This window comes from Thermobia domestica, chromosome 4, assembly GCF_964235325.1.
Source record: "Thermobia domestica chromosome 4, izTheDome1.hap1.1, whole genome shotgun sequence".
Taxonomy (NCBI): domain Eukaryota; kingdom Metazoa; phylum Arthropoda; class Insecta; order Zygentoma; family Lepismatidae; genus Thermobia; species Thermobia domestica.
Window position 1 is genome coordinate 293,923,131 of NC_137457.1, and position 19,285 is coordinate 293,942,415.

Consider the following 19,285-nt stretch of genomic DNA (forward strand, 5'->3'; position numbering starts at 1 on the left):
TTATGCCGGTTAGGCTAAAAGAGACGGTGATGATGAGAGATGAGCGAAATGGTTCAATGAAGAAAGTGGGAGGAAATGGGAGAACCCCGAGAAAACTCACGAGCACGGTGTTTGTCCACCACAAAGTCCACACGGCGCAAGTTGTAATCGAACCAGATACCCCAACACCGGAGGTGAACGCTCTACCACTGATCATCAAAATGAAGTTATTTACATTGACAAAAGGTACTTCGACATTACAATTGAAAATTACAAAATAATAACAAGACTAATAACAATATACCTATATATATATATATATATATATATATATATATATATATATATATATATATATATATATATATATATATATATATATATATATATATATATACAGTGGCGGCGGCTGGACGTTAAAAGTGGGGGGGGCAAGACATGATCTGAATATTTGATATCAGTGATAGTTTTCCTGGTTGCTTGTAACACTTTGTTTGACGAAAGGTTGTATAACTATTAGGATACTGTCTTTTTCAGTTATACCGTATATCTTGTTTCATATTTTATTAAGTAAATTGACAACAGCAACGCACGTAGATACTAGCCCTTTGTACCCTTAAACAACGAAGGTGTAAGAAGAGATTTGATTCTTTGCTCATGAATATCTGTCTGGAAAATTGTGTGATCAGATTAGGGGCCTATTTAATAACAAATTTGCAAAACAAATAAACAAAAAGGATAATATTAATCAAATAATCATAGTAATGAATAATGAGGCTTGTTTTGCAAAAGTTATATTGAAACTGAAAATTAATGAACAACTTACATTTTTAATTCCACGAATGCAATTATATGTGTTATTACTCTTAGAATGACAGTGAATACTATAAGCATATGCTACGACATTTAAAGAAATACTTTTGCAGCTTCCCGAAACATGTTCGCTGCCATTAAGTACAGTTTTCACTTTCTTGGAATATATCAAAACTCAGCAATACTTAGAGTCACTCCACATTTCAGTTATACAAAATAATCCTAAAACCTAGAATTATGCTGAATTCACTAAATTTTATTGTATATAAAAAACTGTATATGTACACCCCTAAACTCGTATATTACACTGCAAAATTAATATTCCTTACTGAGCTCCTTCGTGGCTAAGTGGTTAGCGTACGCGCCTTAGACGTGGGAGACCTGGGCTCGATTCCCGGAGAGAGCTCAGGTGGTTCGGACTCCACGTTGATCATTAAGTCCACGTCTCATATAACTTCGCTGCTGAACAGGATGTTCAACTGAAAAAATCAAATCAAAATATTATTATTACAAAGAAGAAAATACATTTTAGGAACTGTCGATTTTTGTATATACAATTAAAGAATAACTTGTGAAGGACTTCTTTTCTTGCAAAATGTTATTTCAATTGGTTCCAGAGCGGCTGATCAACATATCGATCAATTGCAAGAAGAAATGAAAATACGCTCGAATTGTGGCGCTTCAATAGGTTAATTTTTGGGCCATTTTTAGTGGCAGTTCAAACACAATTCCTATAGCTTTCTTAATTCCACGGGAAGACTCCGATACGTACTCATAGAACGACAAATATTTTATGGCACCATTTTTATTCAATGAACCAATAATACCTACAAAACTTTATATTTCCAAATGAAACTATATACATTAATGGGTAATTTCAAAAAAGTGGGGGGGGGCAACTGCCCCCCTTTGCCCCCCTGAATCGCCGCCCATGTATATATATATATATATATATATATATATATATATATATATATATATATATATATATATATATATATATATATATATATATATATATATATATATGCATGTTCGTTCTTCGCACCTGAAGAATAGGTTTATAGTATATATTATATGTCTCCTCTTCCCCTTAGAATACATATGTCAATGGAAGTGTAGCAATACAAATTTCAGAGCTATTCCATTTTTGGTATAAATTTTGAACCCCTTACTCCCTTAGGATACGCTCTTTAATCATCGAATATATAATAAAATCCCATGTTGAGGTAGGTACTAACTATATTCAAAAAGTTGTTTCAAATTGATGAACTGTTTCCCCGTGACGCGATTACAAACTTCACGAAACATCGATTTCAATGTAAAGAAATAAATTATAGAAAATGTCCTTTTCCTCCTCTTCAAACTGAAAATTTTTAAAAACGACGGAGCAGCGATCCCCTTTTTTTTAGTGAGGAGTTTATATACCAAGTTTCTAACTTAGAAGGATCGTGAGAATGTCAATTTTACATATAAAATTGGACTCTCCGCTCGTTCTTAGGAAACGCATTGTAATCAAAGTAACATGATAAAGGAAACCTAGTTCTAGGTAGCTGATAGCTGCCTAGGTATATCCAAAAACCTCTTTTCAAATGGTTCAGTCAATATATATGACCATATACCTATATTTAGTAGCACATTTGAATAGCACTATAAATTATTCAATTGATGTAATAAAAATATTTCTTTCTTTCAGTTGGACATCCTCGGAAATGGGCTAACTTCTTTATGACTTGGGATGGGGGTAATTAGGTATGTGTACTTCATTGTCATATATCCAAGCAAAGATTCAAGAAAATATATTCAGATTCTGGTGGGCTTAAACAAGATTGGGGGGCACGGTGGTTCAGTGGTAGAGCGCTTACCTCTGGTGTGAGGGGCCCCTGATTCGATCCCCAATCAAGTAAGTTTCTGGTAGACAACATCGTACCCGTGGGTTTTCTTGGGGTACTCCCGTTTCCTTCCACTAATTCTCCCATTATCGATAATTTCCTTTAATCATCCGTCTCCCTTAGTCTTAAGAGCATATTCGAGGGATGTTCCTTCCAAACTAGATTGTAGGAGCAGGCCCACTCGGTCCATCAGGATTGGCACCCATAGCCTTAATCCCTTGTAAAAGAATCTAGTGAATCAGTCCCGAAAATGTGCATGTTTCCACTCATAGCAATTATGTTTCTGTTTGTTTTCCGATGGGGTTGCATGTGGTTCAGACTCCGAGTGTGTGTAGCCTCAGTGATAAAAAAAAGGATGCTAAAGTTGAATCAATCAATCAACTTAATTTCGTTCCCATGATTTAAAATAGCACTATTCATCTGTTTTAAGTCTTTACAAATGTGAAAACGTTTTACTCTTGCATGACGGCTATTAATTTGGAATGAATGATGATAATAAGTTTTTTTTTCTTTCTTTCTTTACAGTTTCACCAGCAGAGGTCCCCGCTTTCGACATCTCTTCAGTGATCGACACGCTGAAAAGCTTAAACAGCTCCGTGGTATCATCGCTGATTTCGTTAACCAGAGAGAAAAGAAGCGTATTCGATGGCCTGACATGTTTCGGATGCCGTGCAGCCATGAATATGTTGATACTTATGATTCGCTCAAGTCAAAGCGAGGAAAATGTACGAGGGACTGCCAAGCTCCTGTGTACCACGTTCCGAATTCAAAGTGACAGAGTGTGCGATGCAGTTATGAAGCAATATGTGGTGAGTGTACATAAAGTATCTTAAGTATTCTAGTATTATTCCATTATTGGTAGAACATTTGCTGCAAAATGAGTTTTCATATGTGTGGTTTCTTCCTTACCACGATGTAACCATTATTTACTGTAATATCATTAACCATTCTCGTATCTATCCTGTGCCTTCCATAATATCTTCTATCACTTATCACAGGATAAAATTTAATCTAAACAATGTAAAAGATGTAAGAATTTCTTCTCAAACAATGCTAAAAGATGTAAAAAAAAAAAATCATCTCAAACAATACTAGATGTAAAAAATTTCATTTCAAACAATATAAAGATGCTAAAATTTCATCTCAAACAATGCTAAAAGATGTAAAAATTTCATCTCAAACAATACTAATGTAAAAAAAATCATTTCAAACAATGTTAAAGATGATAAAATTTCATCTCAAACAATGCTAAAAGATGTAGAAATTTCATCTTAAATAATACTAAAGATATAAAAAGTTTCATCTCAATGCCTAAAGATGCAAAAATTTCATCTCAAACAATGCTAAAAGATGCAAAAATTTAATCTCAAACAATACTAAAGATGTAAAAATTTCATTTGAAACAATACTAAAGATGTAAAAAAAAAAAAAAAAAAAAGTAATCTCAAACAATGTCAAATATGTCAAATTTCATCTTTTTAGTTACCTCAATATTCTTCCTTTTTTTTTTTTTTTTACTTTTCACAACATTCCTTCATAGCTATTACATTCTGTTCATTTCATTTTGTCTGTTTTTTTTTTTTTTTTTCAGAAGTTTTAGTCGATTGCATTACCTTTAAATATGCCCTATACAGTACAATAATTCACACGAAAGATTTGATTTTTCGTAACTCTTGCCCCTGAGATTTAATAAATAAGGTTTTATATTCTTCCTAAATAGTTCTTTTGTCATTCCTATTTCTCTCGTTTCCAGTCGTGAACTATCAAAAACTAGTTAAAAACACTTGATCTGTTAATACTTTACTACCTTTCAAAATCTCTAATTGAGACTTGTAGCGCCAATTTATACAAAGCTGGGATTTTTCAATAGAACATTAAAATATAGGATTCCTGAGTTTATCTTGTCTCAATAATTACTGAAATCATTCTGTTTGTGCAAAGCCGAGTGGAACAACACGACCCTAGGTGGATGCAGAATGAGCTGAAGCCTTGTAGAACGCCTCTTTTGCACAATTTACTCGGTGATACAGATGGCCAAAATCAGTTTTTGACATTAAACTGAAGCGAATTTTTAATAGAAAACCAAGCCGGCTTTTTAGTTTTGAAAAATTACTTTGGTTTTATCCTAAAGACCGAAAAAACTGTTTTTGTACTCGCCCCTACTTGGCGTTTACTCTGTTGTCGGCCGCATGTCTCAAATGACAAATATACTTTTCCCATCATCTTTTCCTTCGTGTTTTTAGTATTATTTTCATCCCATATTCTCCACAGCCAAGTTTTCTAACATGATATTAATATTGGACAAAGTGTGTTAAAAGAATGTGTAAAATTATTCTACTTAACTTTCTTCAGAACGAGGCAGAAATGTCTGTATATTTCCCATTTCTTGAGGAATTTGCTTTACTAAAAACTTCTTTGTATATTGGACGAGATGTGTAATTTAAATTTGTACTGCGGCCCCTCTGTCAAGTGCACCATAGATTTTGCGTGGGGAGCAGTGTTCATAGTTTGAGGGAAATTTCGCTAATCTAGGGAAATTTCGCAGGTGTATTTGGCTAAAAGAGAAGAGGGAAGCTTTTCAATGAAACGTGAAAATCCAGGGAAATTCTTGCGCTGATTAATTGACCAACATAAATGCATAAATTTGTCATTGTTCTTCAGAAGTAAATCAGGTGTGTATGTATTGAAAGTAGCATAATTTGCACCCTTTGATGGTTGGGTGTACTTTTGTGTCTTATTTTATTACAGAAAATGAAGGAAAAAGTGAAAAAAAAAGAAAAAAACGGAATCCAAAACGAAATGTATAAAACAAAGTGGTTGGCGCTTCCTTTAATATTGTTAAATTCATCTTATCACATAACTTATGTGATAGGAATTGGATTCTCAACAATCTAGGGAAAATTTGATAACAAAAGAGAAAATTTTCTCAGTCAAGGGAAATTTTCTTAAGGAAACCTACGAACACTGGTAGGGAGTGATGAGCAGGAAGAAATGCGAAATGTTGTTGACGGCCGGAAAGCAGCAGCAAACTTCCATTGTTGAGCCGTTAAAAATTTCAAATTTCAATGTTTACGTTGGTGCAGTGTTCGTACTTAGAGGGAAATTTCCCTAATTTAGGGAAATTTAGTAGGTAAATTTAGCGGAAAAAAAGGGGGAGAATTTTTTGATAGAACTTGAAAATCCAGGGAAATTCTCGCACAGATTTACAAATATAAAAGCTTAACTTTTTCTGTGTTCTTCAGAAATAAATCAATACAATAGCGAAAGTTTATGTTCAAAGTATCATAATTTACACCCATTGTTGGATGGGAGTATTTGTGTGTACTTTTGTTAAAAAAAAAAAGCAAAAAAGAATAAAACAAATGTTGTTGGCATTTCCTTTAACGTACCTAAATTAATCTTATCACATAACTTCTGTTATAGGAATTGGGCACTCAACAAACTAGGGATATGAAAAGGGAAAATTATGTGTTAATTGAGGGAAATTTTCTTAAAGAAACTTACGAACACTGGTTGTGTACACTATAACAAACCAAATTCTTTTACGTGATGTACACTATAACATTGCAAGTTATATAGCTAGTGTTCTTGCTTCTGCTGCACGAAACCTATGTTCGGATTCTATATTAAATTGTAGGACCCCATCCCCATCTCTTTGTTGTTGGGAATGGACGTTCCAATCTAATCAAAATGGAACTACAGCAACAAAACCATTTTATCAGCAAATCGAGAACTTTGATAAAAATCATTATTAATTTTAATTTCCAATGTTCATCCCCTCCCTTTTTAAGATAATACTTTGAAGCTCTTTCTTTGTTGTTTTAATTGCTTATATTCAATCTTATTTATTTATTTTTGTTTACAGTATTTATTTCTTTTATCACTTTTCATGTACATAAATATCGCAATGAACGTAATGAACGTACATATATCTCAATTGTCACAGAAGAAAATGTATTTATAGTATGACCACTAGTTGTTCCCTTAAGCCTTCGACTTGCCGTACGCTTATAAAATAAAATCATGATTAATTGAAAGTCCTAATTCTTTAGATTTAACTATTTTTGTTTGTTTAGTTTCCCAAGCTAACGTGCGGTTACAAAAATATTAATCCTCAAATCTCAATATGGTTAGGCCCGTTAAATGTAGTATGCTTCATATGGGTTGGCGGTAAAGCTTGTTAAATATTGCATTGTTTTAAAGGTAAACCGTAACAACTCTGTGTAATTTATATTGTGTGTACATGCTGATCACTTAATAAATTACTTTGTGCTTCACAGGAATAAATACTTGTGAATTTTAGATAAATTATTACGATCTTATTTACATTTAATACTGCCGATGTCTTAATAGTAGACAGCAAAACATGTTCACGTTCAACGTCGTCATCGCTATTATTTTTCCAAATAAAGACAGGCAGTATCTAGGCAACGAACGTAATGGAGCGGCGATTGTTAATTATTAGTACTAGTGCAGTTTATATTGTGAAACCTTTTATTGTTTAGAAAGCTACTCGTGACCAATATAAGAAGTTTTTTTGAAGAAAAAAAATTAGAAGCATAAAATTTCCTTAGTATTTACAAACAAAATGTAATAAACTTGTATTAAGGTGAATCACTAGGTGTTCTCGGTGCTATCCTAAACGCTGCTTGAATAGTGCGGCATTGCCAGATACTGTCGAGTGTTTACTGATGCCAGATAATAAAGGGAGCAATCATGGAATTATGCTTAGATACTTACTGGAAAACTTAGTTTTCGACCCTTACCGCGATTCCACTTCTCGAACTGCAACGCTAGAATCCAGGAATTTTCTTATTGGATTACTACAGTAAACGTACAAATTTGGCAACGACGCATTATGGCGTTCTGCGCAAGTTTCGTCTCAAAATCTATATCCTTAAATGTAAATTAATATTTAAATAAAATATGAAACATAACACGAAACACAGTCAAACAATATGTCTATTTCGTGATAAGATTGTTACTTTAAAATACTTTACACATACAAATAAGCATTTCATAAAACGGAGCATTTCTAGTAAGATCTACCAGCAAGTGCCTCTTGTGTGCTCATTGTAAAACGAATCAAATATTTTCTTTTATTTGTTACATTTTTCGGCATCAGGAGACACAACCAAATGAATCAGTCTTGTGCTGTAGCTGAAAGAATACAGTACTCTATCTTATAGTACAATATTTATAATATGTAACGTTTCATTGCGCAATAGTTGAGGGAATGAGCTAAAATATGTATTGACTTCTGGGTGGTGATCCGCCTTAAATCTATTTCACCTTGTATTTAAACTTAAGATGTGTAATGTATTTTTTAGACAAAATCATCATAGTATGTGAGTAACCCTAATTCCTAATAATTACGTTATAAAATCCTAAATGTTATAGAAATACTATAGAAGCTATTGTTAGTAACAATTATTGAAATGGTTTCTTTTTTTAAAAAAGTGACATCTTTTCTATTTATTTTAGGTTTATTGGTAAACGATTAAAGGATTGTAATTCCAATGAACATCAGAAACTTCGGAGTACTTCTAATCTAACACAATTCGTATTTACTTTTTTTAAATTGTAATTTAACAAGGTATAATGGCCAATAGTTAAAACTGTAAAAAAATGTTTTTCTTTTCTTTTTTTAAAGTATAAAAGCATTTCCCACCCTACTTATTCTTTCTGCAGATAATTGGATTTATTTTCTTTTCTTTCGCAAAAACTTGCCACCTTGGTCCCTTCCGTTAAAGAATGGCGTAAATATTCAGTCAGCCAGCCATCATGTGGTTATAATGGCTGACTGACAGAATATTTACGCTATTGTTTCCTTTTCTTGTAACATCTTTTGTTTACTTTCTCCAGCGTTTGATAACGTTCTTGGTAGCTGAAAATATTACAAACTCTACTTTACGTAAAATTGTACAAATTATGCTGATTTCAGATGACAATAAAATAATAATAATAATAATAATAATAATAATAATAATAATAATAATAATAATAATAATAATAATAATAATAATAATAATAATAATAATAAATCTTTAGAACCGGTTAACCCCTTCAAGACAAAAGGACATATTGGTCCTATTTCTTTAAGCTCCCTTAAATTGTACTGGATCATTTAAAATGTTTGAATTTTCGTTAGTCGGGTGTTACAGATATAAATTGCTCTGTAATATTTTCGTAATCAGCAGGGACGTATGCAAGGAATAGGTCCTGGTAATCCGGTCTCCTCGAGTTATTTTACAAATTCTAATATAATTTATCCTCATTTCGAATTTAGAACCTACCAAAAGCTTTGGACCTCTCTTGAAATAAATTCCTGCGTGTGTGTCTAATAATCAGCCTCTGATTTTAGTATAATGTTTTACCAGCTACTTACGGAGTTATGACATATGTAAGAAACACTACTATTGACACACACAAACATTATAATTGCTAACACTATGCATCGCAATAAAAAAAAAGTGTAACAAAAACTTTTCATGGATAGAACTACTTATATTTATTTGTTTTAAAAAGCCTCTCATTGATCCTAGGAACGTATTGGTCCTAAAGCATAATAAGGTAACCGTTCAAGTGATCAATTTGTGATTACGATCTTTGGGTGATCATGTGATTATAAATTATCATTGTGTGATTATAATCAAGCGAATGAAAATTTTAACTTAAGAGTAGAGCTACCTGGAATTCTACTTCAATAGTAGTAATAATAATAATATAAAAGATAAAATCTTCAGGCTGGATGACGTAAATGAAAGATAAGGCAGGAAAGGAAACAATGACGTAAGTATTCAGTCAGACATTATTGTTGCAGCAAGGCGAGGGTGTATAATTAGAGGAATCCGGATAGCGAAGTTACTGAGACAGAAAAGAAATCAAAGCCAGTTGTTTACAGTGGGAATCATACTTGCCTATCAAATTTATCTGTTCAGATTAGATGAATAAATTGTGAGACAAGTGCTTAAAAGAAAACCATTATTTTAGAGTAGAAAATTGTAAATTTTATAAACAAACAATTACTCAGTGAAAAAGTTACAAAAATATTTTGAAGATGCATCACATTGGGCATTTGCAGATAAAAAAAAGAAAGGCTTTAGACTACCAATATCATCTTTTTTTTTTTTAAAGCCTATTGACTTATATGCGCAAAGCGTTTCTCTCCTTTTAAAGTGAAGTTTATAGTTTTACTATTAGACTAGGTTTTGATCAAATATCCCATGCTCTGTAAAATGTATTTTTAATGTTATATAAATTTATCTTTTATATATAAATAATATTTACAATATTAAAATTATATCCTATAATTAATTTTGTGAACACATTGTACAATCATGTCCAAAATGATTGTCGCATATCTATAACTGTCTTCTTGTAAGAATATAATTTGATACTGATTTTGTAGGGTACTTTTAATACTGCTACTATGTGTATAATCGGGAAATGTATATTTGTGGTAATAATTATAAATACGAAAATTAGAATGAGTAAATCAAAATGTTGCTAAATAGACAAGAAATTTTTATTTTCGTTTTATTGTTCTTATTTACTGCTCTTTTGACATGAAATTTGCCACATACATGTCTTTGCCGATTATACACATACTAACATTATAAGAAATACCGGGCGAATTCCTTATCAAATTATATTTCTACAGCAACATATTTATAGACATGCGACAATAATTTTGGACGTGAGTGTACCTCACCGTACATCTTTTTCACTGGTGCTGTGTACCTTTTTTTTATAAGATCATTTTAATATTGAAAAACAAAAATTAATATTTCTATCCGGCGTATACACTATCTTTCGTATTTCCCATTGTACAAGTTTTGCTTTTAATAAACTTAAACTTGATTTAAACTACTCGCTGAGCAAAACAGTACGTTTATTGTAAAAATTATTAACGTGTAACAGTTTCGCCTATCAAATTTGGCTTCATTAGACACTACTAACGTTTAGTGTCTGATGAAGCCAAAGTGGATAGGCGAAACTGTTACACGTTAATAATTTTCACAATAAACGTACTGTTTTGCTCAGTGAGTAGTTTAAATCAGATTTAACAATCTGTAGATATGTATGCCTATAAGTATGTCGCAATTCTTTCCTAAATAGTTCTTTATCATATTGAAAATTATAGAAATAGTAGAGTACCAGTAGTTAATTTGTAAGCAATAAAGTCATATAGTTTCTTTGCTTCAAGAGATTTATAAAATGTAACTTATTTTCTGTTACAGCCAGAGTTCTACTACATCATGTCGCAAGAGGAAGTGGATGCCTCAAAATTTTGCTCGATCGTGCTTCAGGGATACGATTGTAATGAGGCAGATCCTCGACTCGATTGGCAGGTAGAACTACCCCCTCCACCACCTGTTACCAAGGATTCTCGCATTGGACGGAGACAAATGGTATGATTAAATTAAAAAAAAAACTTAAAATTCTACTTACGTAAGCATCAATATGATAAAACGGCAATTCCACATTACGTTTCAATGTGTGTTTTTTCAATAAGGAGTTATGCTACTTGTAGATCCACATATTTGTTTTCATTGAAAAAAAAAATCAGTTTTCTCCATTATACAGAAAATGTTAGTATTCCTTGAATCACTACTATTAAAATTTCTTGTCAATAACAACTCCTTTCTTTTCTTACATTTTTCCCAAAAGGACAAACCAACAAATACGCATGTCTTATTAAAGAACTTGACAAAAATGCTTCTTATTCTGCGTTGTTTATATAATTATACAGGGTGGCACATATGTCACGCATGGGTTGAAACAGTGTATAACGTTTATGTTTGTAAATGCAAGTAATTATTCTTGTCACAGGAAAGAAGTACATGTTTGAGAGATTTGAAAACAATATGTGTGAAAAATGATGTCCTTCAAATGTCCGCCATTTGCAGCCTCACAAAGGTTAGCTCTTTTCAGTACATTGTCCATAACTTTAGGAAGAGTTGCTGGCTGTAACGCACGGATCTCTGCTCTTATGTTGTTTTTGAGTTGCTCGATGGTTGTTGGTTTGTTGACATATACACGTTCTTGGAGATATTCCCAAAGGAAAAAATCTGGAGCAGTTAAGTCAGGCGCACATTGAAGTGCCGATGGTATGCTCCCTGGGTGAGTATGATTGATCTTTGATTTTCAAAATACAGTTCAATCAGTTTCGTGCGTTGTTCAGGATTCAATCTCTTCATGATGAATCTCCCAGGATTCCTTTACAATCCTGTGAAAGAAAAACTTCCATTAATAACTTACCAAACAAAATATGAGGCATTAAAACCCATGCGTGACATATGTGCCACCCTGTATAATCTATAATATTATGAGCAGACGAGATGTATATCTGTGCTCCAGTCTTATTGAAACTATTTCACAATATTGAAAATATGGATGTTTAAAATCGCAGCAGGAGTCTATGAAAGCAACAGAAAGAATCCATTACTGATAAGCTTTTCCGCGTTGAAGTACTTGTGTCAACTAAACTTAATAGAATAAATCTCTTCAGTTCGAATATGTAAACGAAAATATTAATAATAATAAGTGAGTTATATGAATAATTACAAGACAGATATGCCGCTGACTGATATCCAGTTAGTTATGCCTAGAATTTCAAATTCAAGTGGTCAAGCTAAAATAAATAAATAAATAATTGCAACGAATATTATGCTGAAGGACACCTATTAAAAAAGGACATGATGAGGTTTGAGTAAAAGTGGTAAATTAATTTTACATGAATGCATAGAATCAACGTTGTTACGGGGAAATTAGAGATGATTGAATATAATGGAGTATTCGATTTCGCCGTTTTCTTGTTACCTTTATTTGTATCTGTTATAGTCATTACAACAGATGGCGCTAATTACAACAAATAGAACGAGAAACTAGTACATTCGTTTAATAATATATAAATACTTACCATATATTTCTAAATCCAAGATGACCTCTCATTTTTTTTTTTTTTTTTTTAAAAAGGATTACTGGGTATATTTTCAGAACTTACTATAAAACTATAGTAAAAATCAAATAAGACATAGACCTCTCTTAGTCTTCTTCACTGGAAGGGTCAACTGAATTTGTGAGGCAAATGCGGTAAGCTAGGAAGAGGGTAAAGTTAGGGCTTAATGGAAGCTCTTGATTCTGTTTAGTAAAGAAAAATATCCTGTGTATGTTACAAATGTAGGACAACCGTATATTTGTGAACAAGAAATTGCTATTAAAAAAAAAAAAAAAAAAATCATCTCGTCTTCAAAAGTATGCGGTAAATATTTGTCCTTAACTCTGTGAACTGCGTATTTCGAGAAAAGTACTATACAAAATTGGGGAATTCTATGCATTTAAGAGGGAGATTTTGATGGAAGGACTTGTATGAACATTACTGATCTAGTAACAGAAATATAAAGGATATATTAGCAATGTTCTCGTACGTTCTATAGAGAATTTTGAAGCCATTTGGGAAAGAAACAATTTACGACAGTAATATAAGAAGTAATATGATAATACCATGAAAAGTAGCATATCGTAGATGTTAGTTGAAATCACTGCTTGTTCCTAAATATTTTTATTAGTTTTTATTTAATTTTAATTTCTAAATTATAACGAACATCATAAATGTTAATTGAAATCAAAGTATGTTCCTTAAGGTGGATCACTAGGTGTTCTCGGTGCTATCCTAAACGCTGCTTGAATAGTGCGGCATTGCCAGATACTGTCGAGTATTTACTGATGCCAGATAATAAGGGGAGTAATCATGGGATTATGCTTAGATACTTACTGAAAAACTTAGTTTTCGACACTTACCGCGATTCCGCTTCTCGAACTGCAGCGCTAGAATCCAGGAATTTTCTTATTGTGATTACTACAGTAAACATGCAAATTTGGCAACGACGCATTATGGCGTTCTGCGCAAGTTTCGTCTCAAAATATATTTCCTTAAATGTAAATTAATATTTAAATAAAATATGAAACATAACACGAAAAACGGTCAAACAATATATCTATTTCGTGATAAGATTGTTACCTTAAAATACTTTACACATACAAATAAGCATTTCATAAAACGGAGCACTTCTAGTAAGATCTACCAGCAAGTGCCATCTTGTGTGCTCATTGTAAAACGAATGAAATATTTTCTTTTATCTGTTAAATTTTTCGGTATCAGGAGAGACAACCAAATGAATCAGTATCTTGTGCTGTAGCTGAAAGAATACTCTATCTTATAGTACAATATTTATAATATGTAACGTTTCATTGCGCAATAGTTTAGGGAATGAGCTAAAATATGTACTGACTTCCGGGTGGTGATCTACCTTAATCCTTTGATTTTAGTTACTTTTTTTTCCTAAAATGTGACGAGAAGGGCTAAATGTCCCCTTCTCATCTTAATGGAATATTCACAGAAGATGAATGCGATGTGTGCATTCGAAACGTCGGATGTTAATACCTTCACCTGGCTAATAGCCAGCCCAAGAAGAGATACTAAAATGACGTTGCCAGGAAAAATTCAATTCTTTCTTTAGGCTAAATGTTAGTTGAAATCAATGTCCATTTCTTAATATTTTGATTAGTTTATATTGTTTAAACATTTGAAGATATTAATTTCCAATCTAGATTACTAACGTATTCATAATTTTGTTAGATACGTATTCATTACGAAAGTCTATGTAAGAGTGAAAAGGTTTTTACTTTTGTCATGTTGAATTGTTAATTACAATCTTTTTTTTTTTTTTTTTTACAGAAACCAGGAAAGTCAATGAAAATAGTTCATATTACGGATATTCATTGGGATCCTGAGTATCTTGAAGGGAGCAATGTATTATGCGACGATCCACTCTGTTGCCGTCCTGAAAGTGGATACAAAGAGGCTGGGTCTGTAGGAGCAGGTTTCTGGGGTGAATACAGAAACTGTGATGTTCCGTGGAGGACAGTGGAAAATACGTTACATCAAATTAGTCAACAACACCCGGTAAGTTATATAAATTCAACAAGTCAGGAAATCAAGTAAATTATTATTATTAATATGATTAGAAAATCGATCCTAGATCGTTGCAATATAAATAAATAAAATAAACAAGTTAAGAATGTTCCAAGAGCATTGCGAAAATGAACTTAGAAAGAATTAATTTTTCTTATTAACTTCTACAGGCTTTATACTAATTGTTCTATGTACTTTATTATTACCGTATACTCATTAAACTATTCTTGTAATATATCTATCCATTTATAATTTCCTTGAGTACTCATTTTTTTTGCACGTTTTGTTTAAAGGTTCTGTTAAAACACTCTATCATATGTTGTTTTATGAAGATATATATGCTCAAAATTGAAAAATTCGCAAATATCTTTTTATGACTTACAGTTTCCGAGATATGGCTCCTTAAATCTGCCAAAATTCGAACTGTTTTGGCCAATATCTGGGGAACAGTAGCCAGTTGGTCAGTGGTTACCGATTACTATTTGGTAAAAAAATGTTCACCATCTTCTTAGGTATTGATCAACACCCAATATGATCTTTCCATAACTTAAGGATTCCGAGAAATGACTCCTTAAATCTCTTGAAATCTGAATTTCTTTGGCCAATATCTCGGGAACGGTAGGAGTGACGCGAAAAACTCCACCACTTTCTCAGATAGTTTTTGATGCTCTAAGAAAATGGCAAAATTGAAAAATTCTCAAATAACAGACAGACACACGCACACAGACATAGAGAATTCAGTAACGAACTGTTTAAGTTCGTTGATTAAACGTTTCATGTTGACATTCTATCTAATTTCTGGAAGAAAAGTCCTTTTGGCGAGATTCATAAAACAAGACATTTGTAGTAAATTCGGAAGAACAGTATGTCTTATTGGGAACTGGTATTGTTTCGGGAAAACAAGAAGAATGAAACCCTTGAAATAGTATAAACATTTTTTTCTATTCTTTCAAGGAAAGAATTGTTTAGGACTGGTCGATGTTTTATTTAAAAGTATAATAAGAATTTTCATATATCTCACTGAATTAGTCAATCTAAATCTCGATATTCATGTTGTTCAATATTATAAAATAAGCGCTTTCGTAACTATTCTTTATCGTTATTAAAACTTTCTTTTTAAAAGTTTAGTTGTTTATAATTCCAGTTATAAATTCTCGAACAGAATTGTATGATTTGATTAAATTAACTAGAATCTTGTATACATTTCGAATTATTGACTTCTAATCGTAGAGTCTTATAATTATTAATATTCTGTGCTTTTAAGACGCAAAGTAGTTACCTTAAAATAATATAAATAAAGACATTAAATAACACTGAAAGATTTTTCAACTCGAAAATCATAACTATGACTCAGCATATCATTTTTATTATTTTCCTTTTTGTGTAGATTATAAACTTGTGACAACCAGGATTTAGATTTTTTTTTTAAAAAAAAAAGTTTTCTCGAAATCTAACGTTTACTTTATCTATTGGAACACTCCTTACACGTATCTTCTTAGGAACTAATGCAGCTTCATTGACGTCGCAATTTTCTTTTCTTTCACAAAATAATATGATTTCAATGATTTTAGGAGTAAATCAAGAAATTTAACTATTTCATAATTATGTTCCTTTCTTCACGGTTAAGATTACTTTTAAAAAAGAATTTCGATTAACAAAAGCAAATAAATAAATATAAAACTCTAATTATTATGAGTAATTAAATATTAAATTTAACATCTGCCATGTTTTCACATTATAATACTATTTTTACTACTCAGAAGATACATTTTAGATACTATACGATAGGTTCTCAATATATTTTTTTAACTGGTTCTCTTTACAAATTGAAGACCTGAATTGCATAACATCCCGAGTCTACTCTTTTTCTTTGTATTTTTTTTGTTTTTGTTTTGTTTTTTATGTTAGCATCTTTGTTTTAATGGCTATTCACTTGCATAATACGTAAGTCCAAATCAAAACTTTTTTTTTTTTAATACAAAATAATTTCAGCTAAACAGAATAGCTCTTCTAAAATCACGAAAGTACTCCGGTGGACTTGGGATGTTCTGCAATTCAGGTCTTCAATTGTATTAACTGCATACCTTTCCTTGATCTATTACTCATACATACTACATACTGATGCATGTGGTCCCGATTTGAATTCTGATTGAGATCTATTGAATGAATACAACTGATCTTTTCTTTGGATTACACGGCACAACCTTTCGGTACGTTCAGCCTGTCTCCCCTTTGCTGGCTCTTTACGCCCTCCAAGGGTCCACAGCCCCAGTGTACAAGACATATTGTACACTAAACAAAGAACTAAGCATTTTGTGCGAAAAGGTATTCTGGAAAACAATCACATTGAGCACAAGATAATCATATTTATATAGAACTATTTTTGATATAATAGTATGGATAAAACTATTATCACATTTACTAAATGCTTCTTCTTCTTTCTTTTTTGAGTTTTACGTCCTACGGTTATGCCGGTAAGGCTAAAGGAGACGGTGATGATGAGTAATGAATGAAATGGTGGAATGAAGAAAGTGGGAGGAAACGGGAGAACCCCGAGGAAACCCACGCACACGGTGTTTGTCCACCACAAACATTTACTAAATGCAACGCGTTGTGTCTTGTAAGAAGGAATGTCCAGAATACTCAGACCTCAGAGAACTTTTAGAACTGTCGAAAAGTCTTAGGTTTAGGGGGATAACGTTCTTTTTCTCGCTTCTGTTCTATGTGAGTAGAATAATTTTGAGGTTACTCTTGTTAGAGTTTGTCTGTTATGTGTTAGCAGTGTTGTTGCAATGTTCTTTTTAGTTATTTTCTTGTTTTAAGTTTTATATTTCTTCTTTTAGCTTTTTATACCTTTGTTCTATTTTTTATTTTATTCTATTATTTTGTTGAACTACACTTTTTAGAAGTCTTTTTTTATTTTGACTTTTTTTTTAAATGAGTACCATCTGTTAGCCATTAGACTTACTATGAAGGGCACAAATAGCATCACTGTTGGCATCCCCATTAGATCGTAATCTATAAATCAAGCAAGCGACGTATCCCATATATAGTATAATCAATCTCTGATTTTAATAAAATGAATTGCAAACTGACAATTCTTTCAAAATAATTAGTCGTGTTAGAACAAACAGAAAACTATATAATTGAGATACGATTTTGAACATTCTAAAGAACTTTTTATGTGGAATTTCTCGAAATAATACATTTTAAGACAGTTATGCATCTTATTTCTATAAAACAAATTACGAAATTAAGATGAGTTTTTATTTACATACTCTTTTTTTTTAATTTCAATTTTAGGATCATGAACAATTATCATTGATTAATATGTAACACTTTCCGTTAATTATCTTTTTGTTCAAAGTGCAATGTCTAGTTTACATTCTGACTTGTAAAATTTCGTGGTCATTTACTGTATATTTTTGATTGCTTGTGAATTATCAAGGACTTAATTCGTATGGACAATTTATAATACACATTATGAACAATGTTAGAACTTAAGTAAAGACTTGAAAATATATTTTCTTCTTCTTTATTGTCACAAGGACGCTGAATACATCATCATGACAGGAGATCTACCCCCTCATGCCATCTGGTCTTCCAGCCAAGCGGAGAATACGGAGATCATACTAAAGCTAAACAAAGCAATTAGAGATGCATTTCCCAACAAAACCATTTACCCTACCATCGGCAACCACGAGGCTCATCCATTAAACAGGTAATTAAGTTAATTTAGCTTCTTAAACGTTTCTCATAAATTATTGTTTGAAAATTACAGAATATTTAATACGTACGTACATCTAGAAATATTTCATGTTCTACATATAACAAGCGTTCCTCAAATAAAATAAATGCGGCTTTTTCTACTATCACTTAGAACTACCAAGATAATCAATTCATTTGTTATCACTTCCGATAGATTACAAAAAACTTCTTTCGCAAGTAAATTTAACAGTTTATATATTGTCCACTACCGTTTACCTATAATTATTCATTTCTTCCTTTTAAAAAAAATAGAAGTTTAATTTAAATTCTTCAAAATTGAACTCATGTTTTATTTAAAATATAATAATGAATTTTGATTATTGTTGTTTTCAGATAATTTAATGGTTATTTTACTAAATACAATGAGATTGTATTATTTTTCAGGAAATACAATAAATATTTTGTGTTCTTCTTACAAAAGGACACACACATAGCAATCATACGAACTTGTTTAGATTTTGTTCCTTGTTTCAATCATTTCCCTCTGCCCCAAAAAAATCTGAAACGACGCCAGTGAATTTGTGCCTTCCTTTCTTCCTGGAATCAGTATCACGATCTTGAACACAACTATTCTGCGACTATTGACATGAACTTGTTGAGATTTGTTTGGAAGGAACAGGACTATCGTATTGACATCTGTCGTGTTACAAAAAAGGTCACATAATAGAACTTGTAACTTAACAATGTAAACGTCAGGATATACTTTTCCAACCATATCAATATTTCAGCCACGTTATTAAAACTCTTTGTTTCTGTGAAACTTCAAAAGTGAAATTTCTTCTCTCCTGACCTTGTATTTCACAAAAAAGCTAATTCTTTCATAACAGTTGTTGATGTTTCAAACTCTTTTAAC

At 31.8% G+C, this 19,285-nt stretch overlaps 2 protein-coding genes across 2 annotated transcripts in view; one reads left to right on the top strand and one right to left on the bottom strand.

Moving 5' to 3' along the window:
- Positions 1-19,285, top strand: part of LOC145684189 (sphingomyelin phosphodiesterase-like) — a 215,479-nt gene that overhangs the window by 184,639 nt on the left and 11,555 nt on the right. The window contains exons 2-5 of the mRNA XM_081756208.1: positions 3,210-3,493; positions 10,928-11,098; positions 14,428-14,655; positions 18,213-18,385. Coding sequence (XP_081612334.1) covers positions 3,210-3,493; positions 10,928-11,098; positions 14,428-14,655; positions 18,213-18,385 — 856 coding nt within the window. The remainder of the gene's footprint in view (positions 1-3,209; positions 3,494-10,927; positions 11,099-14,427; positions 14,656-18,212; positions 18,386-19,285) is intronic.
- The window catches only part of LOC145684190 (KICSTOR subunit 2-like), a 78,841-nt gene continuing 71,048 nt past the window's right edge, over positions 11,493-19,285 (bottom strand). Inside the window, exon 12 of the mRNA XM_081756210.1 lies at positions 11,493-11,916. The gene's annotated coding sequence lies outside the window, so the exon portion shown is untranslated. The remainder of the gene's footprint in view (positions 11,917-19,285) is intronic.